Genomic DNA, 20768 nt, shown 5'->3' with positions numbered 1-20768 from the left:
TGCGCGTTCTGTGCCGGGCAGCATAGCGGCAGAGACTGTCCAAATGAAAATAATGCAAATATGAAAAAATGTGTCCTGTGTGGGGACAAGCATTGTTCAACATATGGAGGATGGCCTGCTAAATTACAAAGACAAAGGAAAGAACCAAAGGGTAGAATGTTTATACCATCTCTCCCTTCAATAATTAGAAGTGAGCCTGCTATTAATAGAGGTACTTTTGCGGAGGTTGCCGGTGGCCATTTGGATGACGGCCCCTCCCCGGGGTAGGAGCTTCTGTGGTAGGTGTCACGGACCCCTTGAGAGCCTCGGGTGTAGATCTCTAGTCTTTTGTGCCACTCACAAGTAGGCCAAATCCCAGGCTTTTACTAAATGTGAAAATTTTGCCCGTAGAAAGAGACACCCTCTTTACAAGGGACAGTCACTGAATGAGGGCGATTTTGTAACAGAGCTTGACAGGGCTGTCATGAGGCAGGAAGCGGCGTTGCAACAAATTAACGGAGGACCACAGGCAGGTATCACACCGACCGGGGGGTGGATATGGGGGGCCCCGGGCCGGAAGAAGAGCCGAGTGCAGCAGACAAACCTGGGTCGGATACTACAGAGAGACAGAGGAGATGATCCCGACGTTGAGTGTGACGCCGGGGGGGGGGGGGCAAATGTTAAGTACGAACTGGCATCGATCATACTCTCAACTACAAGAATTACTGCGGCAGTTAGTCCACCGCCCAGAAATTGAGACAAGACTAGCTGAACTCCTGAGCGGACTCAAGGAAATTCTATCGTTATTATACAGTACAACACTAATACAAATACAACGCCACAACAGGCAAACTGCCCAACGAGGTGGCTGACTTAAGAACATCATGGATCCCCGAGCCCCTACCTACTACTGCTACACCACACATGCACCCCCCCCCCCGCCGCGGAACCCCCCAACGAATCGGTACATGCGGGAATGTGCGTGTACGTGTAGTGCAACCTGACATAAAGTTTGTTTCTGTGTAATGCTTGTTATGTGTAGTGCTGTCATCTGCCCCCAGTTTTACTAACTATGAGTGAAGTGTTATGGTTGAATGATTTACAGTTGTAGGACTGTTGCTCTCTGTGGCGAGACTTTTTAACGGGGAGATCGGCTCGCATTTGCGCCTTGAAGTTGGGAACCACAGAAAACCAACTTCAGCCGACCACCACTGTGGGGTTCGAACCCGGATCCTCGCATCACGAGTCCGGCACTATAACCACTCGACCACCACAGCGGCAACAGCGGTATTAACACAGAGAGGTCCAGTTGGAACCCTGAGGCCACTCACGGTGTTCTCTTGGAACTCAAATAGCTTGAAACCAACCATCAGAGAGTTAACAGAGGCGCTGGTAGAGAATAATGTGGATATTTTCCTGTACCAGGAGACCTGGCTGGTACCCAGTGTAAAGATTAGAATACCGGGGTACGATTCGGTGAGGAGGGATAGACTTCATAATCGTGGGGGTGGAGCAGCGGTTTTTATTCGGAGAAATATCCCATACAATCTACTAGATCTGGTGGACTCGCCATCAATGGAGGCGGTGGCAGTTACGGCTAAAATAAATGGTGTGAATATGAACTTTGCATCAGTCAATAAACCCCCGGGTAAAATCCTGGACCTAAGGATCTGCTAAGGCCTGCTATCTCATATATTCCAGTCCAGGGACCCTACGCTTGCTGCAGTGGAACTTGCAGCATACCGCATGGCATAGCAGGTACGATCAACCGGGTGGAGTTGCATTGTTGAACTTTTGCCAAAATAATGATATAGAAATTGTCTCAACCATTGACGCTACCCATCACCCGGGTTATGACCTCCATTTACCGGATGTGATTGATTTCACCATCGCTAAAAATTTTGATAGATCAATTTCTAGTATAGGGTCCTGCCAATCCTTACCTCTCCCCACAATCCGGTCCTAATTGAAATAGATCTTTGTGTCTCCCGAAGGATTAAATCTATCTATCTATCTATCTATATATATAAAATTGATTTTCTGTGTGTGTGTGTGTGTGTGTGTGTGTGTATGTTCTCTATACAAATCTACAATTTTAGATCGATCGTCGCCAAATTTTGCATATATACCAAATGGGACCCGATTTGAACGATAGGCTACTTTAAAATTTCGCCAGACCAGGGCAAATGCCCTAAACGGGCAAAAAACTGTCCGGCAACAATGGTTTTTGGGCCTCAACAATCACTTTCCGAACGTTTACTTTGGTTACCGTGGTTCCCTAGCAATGCGTTTCAGACGTGTATATGCCTTTACGGTTTGTCACTTCTTTAATCCTGTTAGTATATGTATAATAGTTTATGCCTTTATAATGGTTTGCCACATTTTCAATATACTCTCAGTAATGAGGCTTTTTGAATAGGCGTCATAATCATCATCAGCATCGCTTTGAGAGTCAGGAAAACGGTGATCCTCATAGAAATCAGTGCTAAAATTGTCGATTTTACTGTAGAAATGCGGAAATTAGTGGGATTTTCCGCCCCATCAATAATTTTAAAAATTGTATTGAATTCCCGATTTTTGAAATATTCAGTTCGCTTAGAAATATACGAAGCCCAGGAGATTAAATATGAAGTAATTAGCCAAACCTATACTTTTGAGTTGGATATTCGAGCAATATCATTGATTTCATTTATATCTTCTCAAGTATGAAAATTAATGTCTCCATATTGTCTCTTTTGATATTCATTTGCATAAATTCATGTGGGTTAGGATATTTTAAAATTAGTTATGAGCCCGTGAAAAGTGCATCGAAAAACTTCCACAGCTTTAACTAAGGATTTTTGGAAGCTGGAACAGACAGATGGATAACTTGAAGTTCAGGGGGGGGGGGGGATCGAAATACATAGCGTCCCTCAAAAAAAGAAAAATATATATTCATTTCTACGTTTCTGTGTAAATCTATATTTGTTTATTTCATGAATCGCGCAGGTCGCCATATTGGTTAACTTGGACACGGTTTGTATGTCCCTCAAGAAAAAGAGAGGGAGATATCACGTGATCCAAAAAAGCCTCATTGAAGAAAACCCGGGCAGCGCCGGGTATTATAGCTAGTATGTCTATAAAACAGACTGGCAGGCATTTACGGAAATACTCGAGAGTGAGCCGGCTGTGGGGTTTGCTGCTTTGACGGCGGACCAAGTGGAGACTCAGGGGCGTAGCCAGAAATTTCGTTCGGGGGGGGGACCACTTTCATTTCGGGGGGGGGACCAAAGTGACAGAACAATGGATTTGGCCATCTTTTTCCCTTTTTTCGGTCATTTTCTCACATTTCGGGGGGGGGGGGACCAGACCCCCAAGTCCCCCCTCCTGGCTACGCCCTTGTGGAGACTGGTATTGTTGATTTGACTAATAAAATACATAGTGCCATCTATCGATGCACGAAACAGATAAAAGTAAAAGAACATGAATTTGGTCTCTCCAATCAGCTTTTGAGAAAAATTAGAGACAAGAATAAAATCAGGAAGAGATGGCAGCGCTTTCGAAGAGAGGGGGATAGGAGGGCCCTGACAAATATCGAGCGTGAAATCAAGGCAGAAATCAAATCTTTTGTTAAGGAACAATTTAGCAGTTTTATTGAAGAGGTTAACGTGTCTGATGTGATGGGTCGTTATGGAAGGCATCGAATATATGCAAACCCAGGAGAGAGAGTATGGTCAGATTACCGTAGCCGGTCAATTTGTCGCACTCAACTTGTCGCGATCAACTCGTCGCGCCTCAATTTGTCGCGGTACAAATTCGTCGCAGTGCCAGTTCGTCGCGGTACAAGTTTGTCGCAGTGTCAATTCGTCGCGGTACAAATTTGTCGCAGTGTCAATTCGTCGCGGTACAAATTTGTCGCAACTTCAATTCGTCGCGGTACAAATTTGTCGCAACTCCAATTCGTCGCGGTACAAATTTGTCGCAGTGTCAATTCGTCGCGGTACAAATTTGTCGCAACTTCAATTCGTCGCGGTACAAATTTGTCGCAGCTGTACAAGTTTGCCGCCGTGTCTATTCGTCTTGACGTCAATTTATATATTACAGCGCAGAATCAATTCGTCGAACCGTCGATTCTTCACTGTACATGTTCCACGCGAGCTTGTATGTAGGTTTTTGTCTTACACGTGAAATAAAAACATGAACAAAAGTGTACACGCAGTTAACTGAAAATAATTAATTTTTGTCAATGCAGAAAGGTCATCGAAATTAAAATTACAATATCAATTACATTTAAAAATTTAACTTCATATAAAAGTTTAATTATATTTGAAAATTCAGTTATAAAAATTTGAAATGTTAAATAATTGATTTCTGCTGTGATAAAATTTCAATATCATGTGGAAATATTTCGGTTTGTATGATATTCCCCAAATTACAGTGAGCCTATCTTTAACGGTAAATTTCTATCTGCCCATTACAGTATTACCATTACAGTATCTCCATAAGAACCTGAAATATTTAATTAATTAATAATTCAATTAAATTAATATTTAATTTCACCGTATAAGCCACACTTACAACCACACAAACAAACCAGCCAAAGATATGCGACTGGTTATGAACATAAGATTAGTGGTTATATTACACTGAAGAGCCAAAAAAACTGGTACACCTGCCTAATATCATGTAGGGCCCCTGCGAGCCCGCAGAAGTGCCGCAACGCGACGTGGCATAGACTCGACTAATGTCTGAAGTAGTGCTGGAGGTAATTGACACCATGAATCCTGCAGGGCTGTCCATAAATCCGTAGGAGTAAGAGGGGGTGGAGATCTTTTCTGAACAGCATGTTGCAAGGCATCCCAGATATGTTCAATAATGTTCATGTCTGGGGATTTAGGTGGCCAGCGGAAGTGTCTAAAGTCAGAAGAGTGTTCCTGGAGCCACTTTGTAGCAATTCTGGACGTGTGGGGTGTCGCATTGTCCTGCTGAAATTGTCCAAGTCCGTCGGAATGCACAATGGTCATGAATGGGAGCAGGTGATCAGACAGGATGCTTACGTACCTGTCACCTGCAGAGTCGTATCTAGACGTATCAGGGGTCCCATATAACACCAACTGCACACGCCCCATACCATCACAGAGCCTCCACCAGCTTGAACAGTCCCCTGTTGACATGTAAGGTCCATGGATTCATGAGGTTGTCTCCATACCCGTACACGTCCATCAGCTCGAAGCAATTGGAACCGAGACTCGTCAGACCAGGCAACGTGTTTCCAGTCCTCAACAGTCCAATGTCGGTGTTGTCGGGCCCAGGCGAGGCGTAAAGCTTTGTGTCGTGCAGTCATCAAGGGTACACGAGTGGGCCTTCGGCTCCGAAAGCCCATATCGATGATGTTTCGTTGAATGGTTCGCACGCTGACACTTGTTGATGGCCCAGCATTGAAATCTGCAGCACTTTGCGGAAGGGTTGCACGTCTGTCACGTTTAATGATTCTCATCAATCGTCCCGTTCTTGCATGATCTTTTTCCGGCCGCAGCGATGTCGTAGATTTAAGTTTTTACCGGATTCCCGATATTCACGGTACATTCGTGAAATGGTCGTACGTGAAAATCCAAATTTCATCGCTACCTCGGAGATGCTATGTCCCATCTCTCGTGCGCCGACTATAACACCACGTTCAAACTCACTTAAATCTCGATAACCTGCCATTGTAGCAGCAGTAACCGATCTAACAACTACGCGAGACACTTGTTGTGTTATATAGGCGTTGCCGACCGCAGCGCCGTACTCTGATTGATTCCATATCTCTTTATTTGCATACGCATGCCTGTATCAGTTTTTTTGGCTCTTCAGTTTATATCTATGCGACAGACCCATAGTCATCTTTCTTATTGGTGATTACATTGCCTTTGTCGGTGCTCATCCTGTGGGCATTATGAAAACTTCATCGAATCGTCATTCATAAGCACTGTACATTTCCACCCTTGATCTGCGCCTAACTCCCTTCGCTGTGAGAAATAGAAATCCCAACAAAAGCGGGAAGCGCGGCTTATACGGTGAAAATTAAATATTAATTTAATTGAATTATTAATTAATTAAATATTTTGGGTTCTTATGGAGATACTGTAATGGTAAATGTTGGTGACTCTCGAAGGGGGGGGGGAACTCGCGAGCCCATGGGGCAGATAGAAATTTACCGTTAAAGATAGGCTCACTGTAATTTGGGGAATATCATACAAACCGAAATTTTTCCACATGATATTGAAATTTTATCACAGCAAAAATCAATTATTTAACATTTCAAATTTTTGTAACCGAATTTTCAAGTATAATTAAACTGTTATATGCAGTTAAATTTTTAAATTTAATTGATATTATAATTTTAATTTCGAGTGTCATGTACATGAAGTTACATACAATGGGCCAATTAAAAGTCTGATTTCATTCTTTTTACTCGAGAGTTGTTAGAGTTGAAAAAAAAAATCAAAAATCGATTGACATTTGCAGTGGTGACAGAGATGCTGTTGGTGCACAGGGTATTTTATGGAATGGGTATGAGCACCCAGAGAAATGATTTATAATAAAATAATATAAATTTTTATTGATTTGACCAGTAGGTCCTTCAATGAGTGGCAATTCATTGTTGCCACATTTTACAGTCATATTTACAAAATATACCATACATTGGGAATATAATGGAGCACATATGTTGGTGTCAGAACAGTTAATATAAGGTAAGGGGAAATAATGAATGAATGATAAGCAGACACAGAATAAGCATTATAATATACCGACAAATAAAATAGGTAATATACATACAGAGCGGACAAAAAGCAAGTAATAAAAGAAAAAGTAAATTAATAACAATAGAAAAATATGGACTTCAGTCCAAACAGAGCGAGCGTAGGCGAATACATGATAAGATAAATAGATATATTGAGTATAAGTTATCAGTGATCGAAAGTAATTGAGCAATATTAGCGGGACCTGAAGAGAGATTTAAATATTTGGATCTGGGATTAGAGTAAAAAGGGCAGTGAAAAATTACATGATTCCAATCCTCAAATACCAAAAGGTTGCAATACGTACAATTGCTGATGGGATCTATAGAAAAGTTTTTACCATTAACAAAAATTGATGTCTGATTAAATCTGAGTTGGGCAAAAACCCTTTTGACTGAGATATGAAAAGGGAGGAAAAAATAGTCTTCCATCAGGAAAGTTGTTTTTATATCTTTATAGTGAGAAAAATTTTTACTATTTACAATACGGGAGAAATCAGTTTGGGTACTCTGGTTTTTTATGCTCTCGATAATCAGTGGAAGATAAGCTTTTACAAGACTTGGATTTTGTTGAACCCAAATAAAACCGAAGCCAGCATTGTCAAGAATATTTTTAACGTGAAATGCCCAATTATTTTTATTATTAATGGACGAATTACAAGATTGAAATAGTTGGTCATAACTTATTCTTGTCAAACGGGATTGTTTCATTTCAAGCAAACGTATCCAGAATTTTAAACTATATTTTTTAAACGAAACACTGAGGCTTGGGCGGCCAAGTTCAGCTCTCAGAGCGTACCCAGGGATATTTCTAGATACTATCAATAGCCTCTTAGCGAAAATGCTAAATATTTGATCCATTTTATCAATAAATTGTAATACCCAAATGGGAGATGCATATGAGGCTGTTGAAAGCAAGAGGGAATCAAAAAGTTTTAAAGCCGTGACCAAGGAATTATTATGAGCTCCTCTAAGTATATTTATTACTGGTAGTATAGCTGTTTTGGACTTTGCCAAAAAGTGTAAATATGCTGATTAAAATTTGCCGGAACTTGAAAAAGGGACCCCCAAGTACATGTAAGTCGAAGTGGTGGTTAATTGTTGACCCCTAAAGTACCATTTATCATATTTTGACAATTTACCTGATTTTTTGAATACAATAACTTGGGTTTTATTAATATTATGGTCAATCAAAAAGTCGTCACAAAAACCCTGGAGTATATCTATTTTTCTTTGCAGGTTTTTTGGGGAATCTGATAAAATTACGGCATCATCCGCGTACAGAAGAGCATGTATACCAGTGGCATGATTTATAAAAACTGGTGAAATACTAGAGGAATTTAGACGGTCTGTGAGTTCTTTAATAAAAATTGAGAAAAGTGAGGGAGATAAAACTTCACCCTGCAAAACCCCTTTAGTAATATTTATTGCAGCAGTTAGCCCATCGAGGGTTCTAATTCTCACTTTTGCTTTAGCATACATGTCAGAGAGTATCTTGATAAATTTATCACTGATACCTATGGATCTCAGAACATGCCAGAGTAGGGAATGGTCAACACTATCGAAAGCCTTCTTGAAATCGATAAAAGTAGCATAGAGTTTACCCCTAGGTTTAAAAATATACTTCTGTATGAGATTATTCAAAATAAAAATTTGATCAGTGGTTGAAAAATTAGAACGAAATCCAGCCTGTTCCCTTGGAATAATGTCTTTCTCATTTAGCCAGGTATTTAATCGATTATTCAAGATAGAGGTAAATAACTTGGTCGCGACTGAGATCAAGGAAATGGGTCTGTAGTTCTCGGGTTGGGTGGGGTCACCTTTTTTATACATAGGATTGACTTGTACCTCGATCCAGGAAACTGGAAAACATGATTTTTCAAAGATATCATTGAAGATTTTTAGAAGCCTTGAAAGATTCGGAGGTCTCAAACTCTTTAAATATTCAGGTTTTATGAGATCACCTCCATGAGCCTTTCCACTTTTCATATTCTTGAGGGCAAACAAAAGTTCTTCCAAAGAAAACGGGTTGTCCAAAATAGGATCCGTATGTGCAAGAGCAGGCTCGAAACTGGAGGGAAAAATTTGTACTTGATTGTTATCAGTCGGGGAAAACAGATTTGAATAAAACTGGTACCATGTTGCTGTAGGAACATTATTGAGATTCGAACGTCTAGGTTTAAAATTATTAATTATTTTCCAAAATTCAGAAGAATTTATCGCAGAAATCAACAATCTATTTTGGTTTGAAAAAAAATCTTTTTTTTTCGTTTTACAGAGTTTTTTATACCTTAATTTTAGAGCTCGAAAAGTTAAAAATACTTCTTGAGAGTGAGATTTTCTGAGAGAACGAAGAGTTCTATGAATATATCAGAGAAATGATTTAGAAATCAAAATTAACTACTTCAAGATCAAGACAAGAACCCACAAGTTCCAAACACTTCCGGCATCTTTGGCCAGTCAAAGGTGCCGACATGAAGGAAACATTGAGGAGGTGGGGGCGGGGGGCTAAAAATCGCCATTCATTCCGTTCATAAGGGACTCAAACCCGTACTCAGGAGGTGAAATGGTGCATTGAATTGTATATTCATGAGTTAGTGGAGTTGAGGGGGGGGGGAGCCTCAAATGGCATCAGCCCCCAGTTCTGGTGCCTATGGTCGGACTGTTTGAATATTATTTCGGTGTGATAATACAAAGTGATTTGAAATGTACACTGCATTGCAAAAAAATAATTTGAAAATAATACTTTTCGCAGCTGTTACATAAAACTTAGATACGTTGTCATAAAAAATTCCTTAAATATATATTCTCTGCATGGATACATAGAAAGCGGGAACCGTGGCTTATACGATGGAAACTAAATTTTCAAAATTTATTTGATCCCAATTTATTATTTGGGTGAGCTCCCAACGCCCCTCACTACGACAAAAGGAAATCCCGACAAAAAGTGGTAAATGCGGCTTATACGGTGGAAATTAAAATTTAAAAATTTATTTGATCTCAATTTTTTATTTGGGTGAGCTCTTCAACATCCCTCACTGCGAGAAATGGAAATCCCGACAGAAATGCGGCTTATATGGTAAAAATTAAATTTTAAAAATTTAATGACTTCAATGAATACTTTCCTTCATTTGTTAAAAATTAAAACAGATGGGAAGGGGGAACATTTCCAACAAATGAGGAAAAAAAATTAGTTCCATTTTTTACGCCTAAAACAACTACCCTATTTATAAGATCACAACAAACACATGAATTTTAAAGAAATTCAAATTTGTCGCGATGAAATGAGTCTACGAAAAATTTGTACCGTGACGAAATGAGCCTGCGACAAATTTGTACTGCGACGAAATGTGTCTGCGACAAATTTGTTCTGCGACGAAATGAGCCTGCGACAAATTTGTACCGCGACGAAATGAGTCTGCGACAAATTTGTACCGCGACGAGTTTGTAGCACGACGAATTGACGCTGCGACAAATTGAATGCGACGAATTGTCCTGCGACAAGTTGAGCGCGACGAATTGACCTAGACCCGTCAGATTACAAGCTCAAGAAAAGAAGGCCCCGGGTGAGGATAAAATTACAAACACTGCTTTGAAGGATCTCTCGTTTTCGATTCGTGTAACGCTAACTAATATGTTCAATCACATGCTTCGTTTCTATTTCCCAACATGTTGGAAAACCGCTATAGTTAGGGCGATTCATAAGCCCAACACAGATCCCCTCCTACCATAAAATTTTCGACCAATAAGTCTCCTTAGTAACATTTCAAAACTTTTCGAAAAGGTTGTTAATGCTCGCCTCACAGCCTTCTGTGCCGCAAACTCTATGCCTAGAAGGGAACAACACGGCTTCCGGGGAAAACATTCATGTATAACCCAGTTGCTTCGCACCACCGAATTCCTAATGGACTCGGTAAACAATAGTGAGTATGTGTGTGCAATTGCACTGGATTTCGCAAAGGCCTTTGATCGGACGAACCATAAGATCTTGATTTACAAAATGATTAACTTAAATTTCCCACTTAAGATGATATATTTTGTTAGGAGCTACCTGGCTGACAGGAGTTTTAGAGTCCGGTCTGGGGATGCACTCTCCACAATTAGAGCCGTAAGGGCGTCGGTCCCCCAGGGGAGTGTGCTGGGCCCGCAATCGTTCTCAATTTATGTTTATGACTTCCCAGGCCCACAGAGGGGAATCATCAGTCAGTTTGCGGATGATGTCTTGCTGGCCACGAATTGCCGAGACGTGCAAAAAGCGTTCGAGAATCTGCAAGAGACAGTGAACTGGGTGAAGGATTATTGCGAGGACTCGGACATAGCGCTCAATTTCCAGAAGTGCAATGTGATCTGGTTTTTTAAAAGGAAACCACCCCCGGCGGGACCGAATCACCATATTTGTATTGATAACGCTAGACTGGCTCCGAAGGCGCATATAAAATATTTGGGAATAATTTTTGACCAGAAGTTAAATTTTATAGCGCAAGCAGAATCGGTGAAATCGAAGGCAGCCAAGAAATTAGGAATGCTCAGCAGAATCTATTTCCCCCAGAGCAAGCTTATCCTGAAAAACAAAATGACCCTGTATAAAACTGTCAGACCAGTGTTGACATATGCGGCCGCCGTCTGGGCGTTTGTAACACGAAAAAATATAAATACACTTCAGATTTTCGAGAATAAAACTTTTAGGAAATTCACCAGAGCCCGATGGTTCATGGGAAACGTTGATATAAGAGGGGACCTTTCTGTAAACAATATTCTCGATGAAATTAAGAAACTTGCGGAGTCTCAGTTCGAGATCCTCCGGGCTCAGAATATCCACACCTGGCCGAAATCGTGGAGTATGACCCTGCGGTCATTTTCCGCTATGGAAGGCCTTTTAATATACAGTCCCAGTTCCTACATAGGAGCTGGGACGAATAACATAACGCCGAAGCTCGGGGCCCAGGCTGGGACCTCTGAGATTGAATCTCACAAAATTTTATAAAATCGAATAGAATCTTAACAAAAATAGAAAGTGGTGTGACGCAGTAAATATCGTCCTATTGGACCATGAGAGAGAAAAACCTCTGGAACAGATTCTCCCCCCGAGATGGCACTGAGGGATTTTTTAATCCTGATTTTTACGCTCCCTCCTTTCGGGTGTTTGGAATCCTTGTGGAATTTTTGATTGCTAATAATGACTTTGACCTACCGCGCTTTTGTGGTATAGAGTGTCAATATTTTGATATTATAATTTAAAATTTTGATTTTGTTTTAAACTTTAAACTTTCAAATTTTAATTGTTTTAGACGGGTCCTGATGGGGGTCTAAGGGGTTTTAGACTTGGTTTTTAATTAAAAGTTTGCTGAGGTGACTAGGGTGAGAGTTCTTCACTCGTAATTTTAAGCTATTTTTTCTTGAATTTTTATTCGACTACCTGACCTGATTGCATTGTGATTTATATGGTGCTCACGAAATGTGAAATTATTAACCTGGATTTGACTTTTTTATGACTCTACATCATACACACGCTTACACGCACATGCACGCACACTATACATACCAGGCCAATACAGGGCCCCCGGATAAGACTGGTAGAGTGGCCGTCAAAAACCGTGCCACGGGATCAGCAAATAGCTTCCATTCAGCTCAGCGGCCGTGCGAGAGGGGAACTGGGAGGTCCGGTTTTGCCCCCAACATTTTAGAAAAAGGCAAAGAAAAATATTTTGTTCTGTCACTTCAAACCTCCTCCGAAAACATTTCTGGCAATGGCTCTGATAAGCTCCTTCGAAATGAATACATTTGTTCAGAAAATTTGTTCACTTGTTCACGCAGGATAGTAATTTTTTAAACCTATAAAATTTTATGATTAAAGTAAAATAGGTGCAAGTAAAGTAATATAGTGCAAATTTGTGATTACTTCATAATTCATTAATTTCATAATTTATCTATCTATGAGACAAAAAGAATTGAACAAAAATGGCAATAAAAGGTCCATACTATATGCAGCTGGGTTCCAATCAAGGACGAGTTGAAAAATTTGCCACACCATAGCTTCTAGTCTAAGGCTGGGACCCGACTACGGCGCGGTTGCACGCCGTTGAGGTTGGGGGGGGGGGGGGAAGGCATCATCTATAGTTTTATTCTGTCAACGCACAGATACAACTGCAACCGCTGAGCGCGGTTTTTTCAACCGAGAAAATCCACATTTTTTGGGACGGTTGGGGTAACCGGAAAGCTGCCATCATGTATTGCAAAGGCTTGAGCTCCCTGATGACGGTTCGGCTGAACCTGCGGTTGCTGTCTTCCATTGTCTATTAAGTGGTTTGACAAGGAGGGTGATGGGATTTCGGATGCACTGGACAAAGGAATTGCTCTCCTTCTCAGGCTGCCATAAAAAAATGAGAGAAGACAAATTCGAGGAACTGTATGGTGAAGTTCCATGCGACGGAAACTAATTCTTTGTTTGGCACTTTTGCACTGATAACAATAAAAAAAACCAATGAAGAAAAAATTAAATTTTTCTAACTAGTGAAATTTTTTTGCTTTCCTACATGAGCACACATTGAAACTCGGTTATAATGACATTCATAAACTAACGTGATTACGCTAAAACCGAGATGTATATTTTAGAACACTTGAATGAAATGCATTGGATCCCGATTATAACGTTTTAGCAAAAAACCAATTAGTTATCTCATCCAAAAGAGTACAAATTACCACGGGGCCCAACCATTTATAATAAATTCATAAAAAATTAGAAGTAAAAATAATCAGACATCTGAAGGAATATATTTTTATGTTTGCAAATTCTCCATATCAAACTTTTGAAACATTTATTAAAAGCCTAAGTATGAACCGGGGATGAAATATGTCCCTAAGAGCTGCATTGTGTGTTTTGCTTTCATTATTCTGTCTTTTTGGTATTTATTTTTGTATGTATATGAATGTGGCTGTCTATCTGTTGTTTTTGCAATGAAAAAAAACCATCTAGGCCAGCGGTTCTCAACCGGTGCTCCGTGTGAACTCCCAAGGGCTCCGCGGCCCTCGAGGAAAATAAAAAAAGAACCAGTAAATTTGAAAAAAAATAATTATTAATATTTTTGAATAAAAATAAATCAGTAACTTTGATGAATAAATAAAAAATAGGCCTACGGGGCTCCGCCATAGAAATTATATACTGGAAAGGGCTCCGTGGGTCAAAAAAGATTGAGAACCGCTGATTTAGACAAAACGTTGTATGCGGGTAATATCGAAGAGTGCACTAAAACAATTTTCACACCTACCGTTCTTTTCAAGCAGTTTTTAATTTACATACACACACAAAGTCGCAACTAGGGAGAGCGGGTCCACTGTATCGAGTGCTGAACTAGAGGGGGCGCCGACAGGGGCGTAGCCAGAAATTTCATTCGGGGGGGGGGGGACCAAAGTGACAGAACAATGGATTTGGCCATCTTTTTCCCTTTTTTCGGTAATTTTCTCACATTTCGGGGGGGGGGACCAGACCCCCAAGTCCCCCCCCCCTCGCTACGCCATTGGGCGCCGAATTGCCCCTTTAACACCACTCCTTCTAACCTTTCCTTATACGGGGACGCTTGCTAGCTCCAGTTAAAAAAGTATCCAGCTGCGACCCTGTATGTACCTTAAACCTTGCAACATACATACTGATGAACAGGGCCACAACGACATGCGTGGTCAGCCGGGGCAAGCACGCATTTTGGCGCCCCCTTTTAATATTGAAGGAGAGATGAAGGGTTAACATTTGCGCTCCTGTCTGGCTCGGAGTTCGGGGGCATCAGTCAGTGCCGTCTTAACGCATGGGCCCACCTGAGCACGGCCCGGGTGCCTCAAGAGAAGAGGGGCCTCCCATAAATGAGATGCGATTGAAATTTTCAAGGATTTACCATGTAGGATCTCCTTAAAACCACTTGGCCCGGGGGACCCATAATACTCGTAAGACGACCCTGGCACCAGTCCCATCTGCTCCTCTCTAGATGCGGCCCTGATGCCGTATGTACAGGGTGTTAAGCGGGCCGGGGTAGCAAGTTCAGAGGGGCGGCAAATTTGAGTAATTCGTGGTCAAGAACTTTAAATTATAACGTGAATGGGGGCAGAGCAATTCGAATAGCCAGCACGTGGCGAAGCCATAAATCTGTGTCTGGAAACGGATTTAGTGTGAAGCATGTAAATAATTTCGTATAAGCACATTACGTTCCCTTCGTGTCATCGCATCATCTGGAAAAAATCATCTGATAACTGATCGAGAGAAATGATAAACGAAGAAGTTTTTATGACGTTTTTCGTTACCACGGTTCTTCGTGTTCATCACAACGAATTTACTAATCCTCCGTTGATGGATGTTCTTAGTATTATTATATAGCGTTATACTGTATCATGTGTGATTGAATAAATTAAAAAAAAAATTACATTAAACGAAAATATCATATGTTCCAGTGGCTGCCAATTTTTTTGTGAGCTAATGGCGCTGTGTACCGTATTTCCTTCTCGTGCTGCCCCCCCCCCCCATCTTTCCCCAGGACCTTCTACCCCGGGTCGGGCACTGTTTCACTTGTTGGTCGAAAATTGAACTGCAGCTTAATCCCATTATAGCAAACTTCCAAGAGACCGGAGAAATCACTTCGTTACAACGAAATTTCCTTGTAAAGGAATTCCAGGTTGTTGCCCTTGTGCCTATGTAAACTGTTGTGGGAGGTTAGAAAAGTTTTCGTTAGAACGAAATTTTCACTGTAACGGCGGTATTCGTTCAAACGGGGTTAGACTGTATTTGTTTTACTTCATAAATCTCCCCACGGTCTCATTGAGATATCCTGAAAATTTGGATGTACTCGGTTAAGCAGTTTTTGAGGAAAAACTACTCGAAGTACGCGAACTTAAACTGTAATCACCCATTATGTAATTATTTACACTCTAAACCGGAGGTCCTCAACCTTTTTCTAGTTGTGAGCACTGGCTGTACCCATCATCGAAAGGAGAGCACCCTTACAAGTTTGATCATACGTATGCATGAAAAATTAGGATGATTTTAATCCTCGAATGCAATTTGAACGAGGTAATTTGATTGAAACGTCGATCGAATTCTAGCAAGCAATTAAAGGACAAGAGCTTCGAGAACTCCAGTTGCTTCAGGTAGCACCGTGGTGCTCGCGAGCAACAGGTTGAAGATGCCTGCTCTAAACCATTATACTACATCTGGTCATGTAGGCCCTATGTGAACAAGAAGCCCAGGGTCACGCGAATATGGGTGGCTTTAAGATGGCCTTGGTCCCACGAACAGCTTTGCTGAGTTCGCAAAGTAGTCTGTAGAGCCTCAATATATATTCTTATATGTATTATTATTATTACTTTACTTTGTACATTGGCTCTCTCTTAACAAGCACGCTCTGGTCACGTGAAAGAATCTCAGTACATTCTGTACTGAAACACGAGATGATCACGTGACCGGATGCCCCTTCGGAGGGTCCGAAGGGCCATGTGTGTGAGAACATCAGTTCAGCTCCAGCTCTCACACGAGATGCACCAACGTCGTCTTTCTCTCTCTTAATATATGTACCGTGTAAATAATATCTTCTATATAGCATCATAATTAAAGATAATGTATCTACAACTACGTCTCATTCATATGGAGTCAGATGCAATTGCGCTACCGTCACCACATAGCATTTAGCATTTCAGCATTGGTGACCGCAGACGTTTAAACGCAAATAATGATGCCTTCTGAATATTCTTCAAAAGACGCCATTACGGTGAGAGCAGCAGCAGAGGACCACGGAGCAGCCTCCCTCATAAGGTCACTTCCGCTTGACCTCTTGGTTCTCTTCTCTCTCAAGCAACAGGATGATCGCAGCAGAAGGGGACAATACCGTTCCCCAAGTTTCCAGTGTCGCTCTCCGCCTACCCCCATTTTGGAAGACAAACGTTTCTCTCTGGGTGAGGCAATGCGAGCAAGCTTTCCTCCTCAGCCGCATTACAAGTGATGATACCAAATTCGCCGCTCTCGTCGCTAATATCGACTCAGAAACATTACATGCGGTTGCCGATATTGTCGTCAATCCTCCTGCGACCGGGAAATTCCAGGCTCTTTCGGACCGGCTGATACAGGAGTTTGCAGAAACTGAATCTGCCAAAATCAAGAAGTTGCTCACAGAAATTCAACTCGGAGATGATAAACCATCACAGCTGCTACGAAAAATGCGCCAACTCTCGGGATCTCGAATAACCGATGATTTCTTAAAGACATTGTGGTTGCAACGTCTTCCCACTCAAATCAAAACTGTCCTCTCAATATCGAGTGATGGACTGGATAAACTCGCGGAACTGGCTGACAAAATCGCGGAAATAAGCCAAAATACATCCGTTTGTGCTGTTTCCCCACCGCCGGATCAAGATGACTTGCGTGAACAAATCGCAATGCTCACCAAAAAATTGGATGAACTTTCCTCTCAACAACGTGGACGTTCACCACATCGCGGACGAAACAACTTCTTCAACAGGCGTTCCAGTTCCAGAAACAGGAAAAATTCCTCCGGAATGTGCTACTACCATCATCGCTTCGGTAAAAATGCTCGGCGCTGTACTACACCGTGCAACTTCAGCTCACCAAAAAACGAAGGAGCTCCGTCATAGCTGGCATGGCGAACATGAGCTCAGAGACCAGCAGGTTGTTTATCCATGATCGTAAAACGGGAATAAAATATCTCGTTGACACGGGCAGTGAAATTAGTGTCGTTCCGCCGTCAGCGATTGCTTCCACAACTCCCTGCTCTACATTTCGTCTCTACGCAGCAAACCAGACGTCAATACCGGCCTACGGTACCAAGAATATTGTCCTAGATCTCGGTTTGCGACAAAATTTTCCATGGACATTCGTCGTCGCCAAGGTTTCGTGCCCTATCATCGGAGCAGATTTTCTGCGAAATTTCAATCTCATGGTAGATTTGAAAAAGCGTCGTCTCATTAGCTCTAGCACATCACTTCATTCCCTGGGATCAGTGCATCAAACGGCTCATCTCTCAATTTCCACAGTGGGCCCATCTCAGTACGAGAAAATTCTTTCTGAATTTCCAGACATCACAAATCCGTGCTTAATAGGCGAACCTGCATCGCACGACACAGTTCACCACATAGTGACTAAAAGTCCTCCAATATGTTCTCGACCGAGACGGCTTCACCCTCAACACTTTGAGAAGGTGAAGACGGAATTCGATTTTTTGTTACAACAAGGAATAATTCGTCCTTCAAAAAGTTCATGGTCTTCCCCATTGCATATTGTTCCGAAGTCGGAAACATCTATACGATCAGTGGGAGATTATCGAAAATTAAATTCTGTCACAGAATTCGATTCCTATCCCATCCCATACCTAAGTGATTTCAGCAATGCACTTCATGGTAAGTCAATTTTTTCAAAATTAGATATTTTCAAAGCGTACCATCAGATCCCTATTTTTGAACCTGATATTCCTAAAACAGCGGTGACAACACCATGGGGTCTGTTCGAATATACTAGGCTTTGTTTTGGTTTAGTAAATGCGCCTCAAACATTTATGCGTTTCATGCACGAGGTGTTAAGAGGTTTATCTTTCTGTTACGCATATTTAGATGATATCCTCGTATATTCATCATCTGTTGAAGAGCACGAAAATCACCTGAGGCAAATATTTGAGCGTTTACACAAGTATGGCTTGAAACTTAATATTTCTAAATGTGTATTAGGGGTAGATAACTTGGAATTTTTAGGTCATTTAATCACTCCTCTTGGCATTAAACCATTACCTAGCGAAGTGCAAGTAATATTAGATTTCAAGAGACCTGACACAATTTCTGAGTTGAGAAAATTTCTTGGTCTCATAAATTGCTATAGAAGGTTCATAAAACATGCTGCTGAGTCACAAATACTCTTACACGATTTTCTAAAGGGCTCCCGCCGTAAAAAAGATAATCGTAAAATTGAATGGACCGATTCTGCACTCGCAGCATTCAATCAATGCAAAGAGCAACTAGCTAATGTCACTCTATTAGCTCACCCTTCCACATCTGCAAAACTTGCACTTCATGTTGATGCATCTGATTTTTCAATTGGTGGTGCATTACACCAGGTAGTGGACAATTCTTTGCAACCGCTAGGATTTTTCTCTCGCAGACTCACTCCAGCGGAAACACGCTATAGCGCATATGACAGAGAACTATTGGCTGCATATTCTTCTATCAAATATTTTCGACACATGCTCGAAGCATGTCAGTTCACTCTATTTACAGATCAAAAACCTTTGGTCTATGCTTTTCGGCAGAAGCATGACAAATGCTCGCCTCGCCAAACCAGACATTTGGATTTCATTTCCCAATTCACGAGTGATATTTGTCATATTCCTGGCTCAGAAAACATAGCAGCCGATATAATGTCCCGCATATGTGCTATTTCAATGCCAAGCCCAATTAATTACAATGAAATCGCCGAAGCTCAAGCGACAGATGATGAATTATCAAAATTGATGGGTGATTCAAATTGTGGCTTACAATTGAAAAAAATTAAATTTCCCGAATCTGACATAGATTTAATTTGTGATATCTCCACTGGAAGTGCGCGTCCTTACATTCCTGTGCAGTATAGGAAAACGGTGTTTGATCACGTTCATAACTTAGCGCACCCAGGCATCAGAAGAACGATCCACCAAATCCGTTCTCGCTTTGTTTGGCCTGGTATCAATAAGGAAATAACAAAATGGGCAAAAACTTGCATGGCTTGTCAAAAAAGTAAAATTCACAGACATGTCAAATCTCCTTTGAAAGAATTTCCTATGCCATCTGCAAGATTTGACCACATTCATCTGGACATAGTGGGTCCATTAACTCCATCAAATGGTTATTCTTACTGTTTGACCATGATCGATCGTTTTTCCCGCTGGCCAGAAGCACAACCGATAAAAGACATCACAGCTCCAACTGTAGCGGAAGCCTTTTATAACTGTTGGGTATCCCGTTATGGTGCTCCATCAGTTATAACAACTGATCAAGGTCGACAATTTGAGTCCCACCTTTTCCGCTCTCTCCTACAACTTCTAGGCACCGAACGAGCTAGAACTACCGCTTTCCACCCTCAAGCGAATGGTTTGATTGAGGAATTTCATCGACCACTAAAAACGGCCATTAAATGCCATAACACCGAACGTTGGACCGAAGTATTACCAACTATACTTCTGGGCTACCGAGCCGCTCTAAAAGCCGACCTGCAGTGTACGCCAGCCGAACTCGTGTTTGGTGCACCCTTGCGTCTTCCCGGCCAATTTTTCGACTCAACAAATGTCAACATTGACCCTTGTGACTACGTAAATAAGTTACGGGGCCACATGCAGCAGCTCCGTCCAACGCCAACAAAACATCATGGAAAACGTGCTACATTTGTGTATCCAGAACTGATGAATGCTACTCGCGTATTACTACGTCGTGATAGTGTCCGTCGACCCCTCCAGAGACCATATGATGGTCCCTTTATTATCATTAACAAAAATGAAAAAGTGTTCAAACTTGACATCAATGGCAAAACAGTTTCGGTTTCCATCGACCGCTTAAAACCAGCATTCTCCCTGTCGGAAGATACAACGCTGCTGGTGGCGAAAACGCAAACTAACGACTCTACGTCAGAGAACTCGACCACGAAATCGAAACCACCAGTGACCACACGATCTGGACGTCGAGTCCGGTTCACGGATTTTTATCGTGTCCAACATTGACACTGGGGAGGGGGTACTGTAGAGCCTCAATATATATTCTTATATGTATTATTATTATTACTTTACTTTGTACATTGGCTCTCTCTTAACAAGCACGCTCTGGTCACGTGAAAGAAACTCAGTACATTCTGTACTGAAACACGAGATGATCACGTGACCGGATGCCCCTTCGGAGGGTCCGAAGGGCCATGTGTGTGAGAACATCAGTTCAGCTCCAGCTCTCACACGAGATGCACCAACGTCGTCTTTCTCTCTCTTAATATATGTACCATGTAAATAATATCTTCTATATAGCATCATAATTA

General features: G+C 41.5%; 1 protein-coding gene across 1 annotated transcript; it reads left to right on the top strand.

Annotated features, from left to right (window-relative positions):
- Positions 1 to 16573: 16573 nt before the first annotated feature.
- On the top strand, positions 16574 to 17362 carry LOC149086516 (uncharacterized). Its single transcript, XM_089231784.1, has one exon. The coding sequence runs from the start codon at positions 16574 to 16576 to the stop codon at positions 17360 to 17362; it is 789 nt and encodes a 262-aa protein (XP_089087910.1).
- The last annotated feature ends 3406 nt before the right edge of the window (positions 17363 to 20768 follow it).

This window comes from Pholcus phalangioides, unplaced genomic scaffold (genome assembly GCF_987345545.1).
Source record: "Pholcus phalangioides strain wild (caught in Gottingen) unplaced genomic scaffold, Ppha-v1.0 ptg000004l_1, whole genome shotgun sequence".
Lineage (NCBI taxonomy): Eukaryota > Metazoa > Arthropoda > Arachnida > Araneae > Pholcidae > Pholcus > Pholcus phalangioides.
The sequence above is the reverse complement of the archived record's forward strand: the minus strand, read 5'-3'. Positions and strand labels throughout refer to the sequence as shown.